Source organism: Phytophthora parasitica (genome assembly GCF_000247585.1).
Source record: "Phytophthora parasitica INRA-310 unplaced genomic scaffold supercont2.74, whole genome shotgun sequence".
Taxonomy (NCBI): Eukaryota; Oomycota; class Peronosporomycetes; order Peronosporales; family Peronosporaceae; genus Phytophthora; species Phytophthora nicotianae.
In genome coordinates this window covers 71,331-71,983 of record NW_008649060.1, presented here as the reverse complement: position 1 = coordinate 71,983, position 653 = coordinate 71,331, and the positions used below count along the sequence as shown (strand labels likewise).

Genomic DNA, 653 nt, shown 5'->3' with positions numbered 1-653 from the left:
TACCAGTTACGCGCCGGTCCGGTGAACAGACCACCAAGCACCAGGCACTTCTCGCCGTCTGGAGCCTGATCACGGACGAAGGCTGACTTGACCTTGCCGATCCAAGCCCGCGCGCGATCCTCTTCGTCGTCCTTCCCGATGACCAACATCTTGCGGGGGACGTTCTTCTCACCAGGAGCACTGTTGGCATCCCCTGTGCGGTGCGTTGCTCCTTCAGGAAGCGTTCCATCGCCGAGTTTAAGAACGTCTGCAATCTGTCTGGATTTTCGTTCAACCTGCTGGCCACCACAGAGGCATCTGTCCTGGGCATCGGGTTCGGTACACATTGCGATCCGGATTGCAACATCGCGGCTCCTGAAGGGCCAAGCTGCATTCGCTCGACTCCTTCCGAGGTGTCTGAGTCGGCCATCGAGGTCGCTGACGCGTAGTGCGAATGTTGGGACGATCCAGTCGGCGAAGCTGATCCGGGGAGCTGAGTCATCGCGGCTTCCAGCTTGGTCTCAACCTTCGTCTGAGTTTCCGGTTCTCCAACCAGTACCTTCAGCTTTTTGAAGAGCTCCGACAGCGCGATCTGGATCGCCTCGAGGTCCAGGTGGAACAGATCCTTCGCTGCAAAGGTGCCTGGCATGATTCCGGCATCCTTCAGCAGGCGC

The 653-nt window shown here is 58.8% G+C and overlaps 1 protein-coding gene across 1 annotated transcript in view; it reads right to left on the bottom strand.

Annotated features, from left to right (window-relative positions):
- Positions 1–628, bottom strand: part of PPTG_24198 (hypothetical protein) — a gene marked incomplete at both ends in the record, with an annotated part of 2,934 nt that extends 2,306 nt beyond the window's left edge. Inside the window, one exon of the mRNA XM_008915677.1 lies at positions 173–628. Within this exon, the coding sequence (XP_008913925.1) occupies positions 173–628 (456 nt within the window). The remainder of the gene's footprint in view (positions 1–172) is intronic.
- Between the last annotated feature and the right edge of the window lie 25 nt (positions 629–653).